At 37.5% G+C, this 2,467-nt stretch overlaps 1 protein-coding gene across 1 annotated transcript; it reads right to left on the bottom strand.

Annotated features, from left to right (window-relative positions):
* Window positions 1-1,340: 1,340 nt before the first annotated feature.
* BDBG_16792 (uncharacterized protein) lies at window positions 1,341-1,613 on the bottom strand (the record flags this gene model as incomplete). Its single annotated transcript, XM_031724674.1, has 1 exon — window positions 1,341-1,613. The coding sequence occupies one exon, from the start codon at window positions 1,611-1,613 to the stop codon at window positions 1,341-1,343; it is 273 nt and encodes a 90-aa protein (XP_031577651.1).
* Between the last annotated feature and the right edge of the window lie 854 nt (window positions 1,614-2,467).

Raw genomic sequence — 2,467 nt, 5'->3', positions numbered from 1 at the left:
AATAAAATCTTTAAAATCTCTTTCTTAAGATATAGTGAGGAAAAGTATAATATCAATTGATAATAAATCAAATAATACAATAGTTTTTGAGAGAAAAACTGATAAAAAATAAGTCAATATTTTGCAGAGAAATTGATTAAATCTATTTAATTTTATTTTAAATTATTCAATTCTTCTTACATAATAAGTATACAACTCAAATCAGTTAATAAAGAGTATAAAAAAGAATTAAATATTAATAAAAGCTCTTCAGTCACTGAAAAAGTAATTCTTACTTAAAAGAATATAAAATTATGATAGAAAATAACTCTGTTTTTAATTCTTTGTAAGTGTAACGTGGCGGAACCGAAGCGGTGACTAGTCGGCGGCGACATGTAAGAGTAGTTGTTTGAGAAGCTGTATGAATGAGCTTGACTATCTTGCTTGAATAGTGAGCTTGTAGACTACAGAGTTATTGCAAGAATATCACAGATATGATACTTAGTATACTAAGAAGATTGTATGAGACACACAGTAACTCTTGTGTATATTCCTGTAGAAGTAAAACAAATCACTGACTTCTTTGATAAGAAGCCAGCATCTAGCTATTCTATATAGACAATGAGTGAATACTCTTCTCTTATTTCACAAGTGAGAATAATCAGAGTGATATCTCAGCAGCATCTCATTGTCAAGAAAGAGTAATCTGCTGATCTTGTATAGAAGCAGGGTTCTCATATTCATCAATTGAATCTTTCTATGATATATCTGAATGATGTCATAGAGTGGTTGAAAATCAGTTCAGACAGGATAAAATCATCTGCATGAAAGCAATAAGTCATGTAAAATCACAATGAGATCTTAGCATGGCTGAGAGTGTGACAATGTTCTTCTCTTTAAGAGCATAGTCTCTATACTCTCAAGATTATCAGATTAGAAATTATCTTTGTTGTATAGTAACAGTTATCAACTGATTTGACAGTGTGTGTGCTGCATGTGATACAAAGAAATAGATGAGTTTTTCTGCTGACTGTGTAGATCTTTCTTTTTCCATCATCATTCAAACCAAATGCGTGATAAGTGGGTTCCTTATATATTGATTTGAAATGTGAGAAATATAGTTAACAAGTGGCTTGCAGATCTTTCAATATATTTCATTCTATGTATGAAATTCCCTGCAAAAGTGATGTGTTTTAGAGACAAAGCTAACAGTAGTGACAGGATTTTTCAAAAAGATTTCTCTCCCTGTGAAACATTTTTCTTCCCCCTCTCTCAATCACAACAGTAAGTGCATGAGAGTATCATTCTTGAAGGACAATCAAGGGCTTATTCTGATGTTTTCTAGTGAGTAATAAATGTCTTCATGGTGCAGCGGCGGCCTCTGTGACCACCAAGAAAGCCAGGTTGAAGGTGAAGGCAGCAGTGTCAATGAGCCGCGGGAGCACTGCTCTCATTGTCACACCTTCTTCTTCTCCTGCTTCTTTTGCAGCTGTGGTGGTAGTCACTGTGTCTTGCAGTGAGGTGTCATTTCTTCTGCTGATCAGTTCATCTGTGTCCAGTCTGTCCTCTGTCCCCCTCATCACTGTTGCGACGCCGCCCCCCCCCCCGGCCAATACAGTGGTGTATGACCTCATGTGGTCATTCAGAGAGGAACCTGGGGAGAGCTTGATTTCAGGGACAGTGACTCTGAGGAGCTCAATTCATAGTTCCTCTCTCACAGCATGTCTGAGCCCTGCTTGAGATGCTGCTGAGTTGGGTCTGCAGAGTCCTGTGATTCCTTTGTCTTCTTTCTGTGAAGAGGCTTCAGTGCAGCCTCTGGCCAGCACTGCTACTTGTCTGCACTGTGTCAAGCAGCTGAAGAAGAAGGGGATTCTGTGTATCTGTCTCTTCTCTCACTCTCATTGTTTCTGTTGCATCTGTAATAACAACTTCTATCTCTCTGTAAGTATTATCTACTCTACAAGAAGATGTCATATCAGCTCTGACAAGAAGCTCAGATGCTTAAGCAGTATAGAGTGAGAGTCTCAGAGCTTCAAGTATTGACAGATTCTATCAAGACTGAGGAGATTCCTCTTGCTTATCTGCAAAAGAAGGTGAAAGCATGAATCTCTGAGATGGAAAAACACCTCAGAATAACTGATCTCAAGAAGAGATCAGCTGATGCTGCTGCTGAAAGCACTACAGAGATCAATCACTGATTGAAGAGAATCTTACTTCAATTAAAGTAGATGACTGAGATGCTTTGTAAGTTGATAAGTTGATATTTCATGCATTTCTCATGCTCTTCTACAGCATGCTTCTCTGTGACATCACAGTACTAACTTCTCAGCAGGCAAAGATGCTGATGCCAGAGACTTCAACAATGAAGAATGAGTTTGATGAAGATATAGTTATTGATAAGTAGGCTCTGATCTCTCTTTTTACTTTTTCAGCAGGCTGCAGCCCTATTAGAATAGCAGTGACTCACAGATTGATAATATTAATCTTT

The sequence above is a fragment of the Blastomyces gilchristii genome, assembly GCF_000003855.2.
Source record: "Blastomyces gilchristii SLH14081 genomic scaffold supercont1.5, whole genome shotgun sequence".
NCBI lineage: Eukaryota > Fungi > Ascomycota > Eurotiomycetes > Onygenales > Ajellomycetaceae > Blastomyces > Blastomyces gilchristii.
Note: the sequence above shows the minus strand (reverse complement) of the source record. Positions and strands in the feature narration are given on the sequence as shown.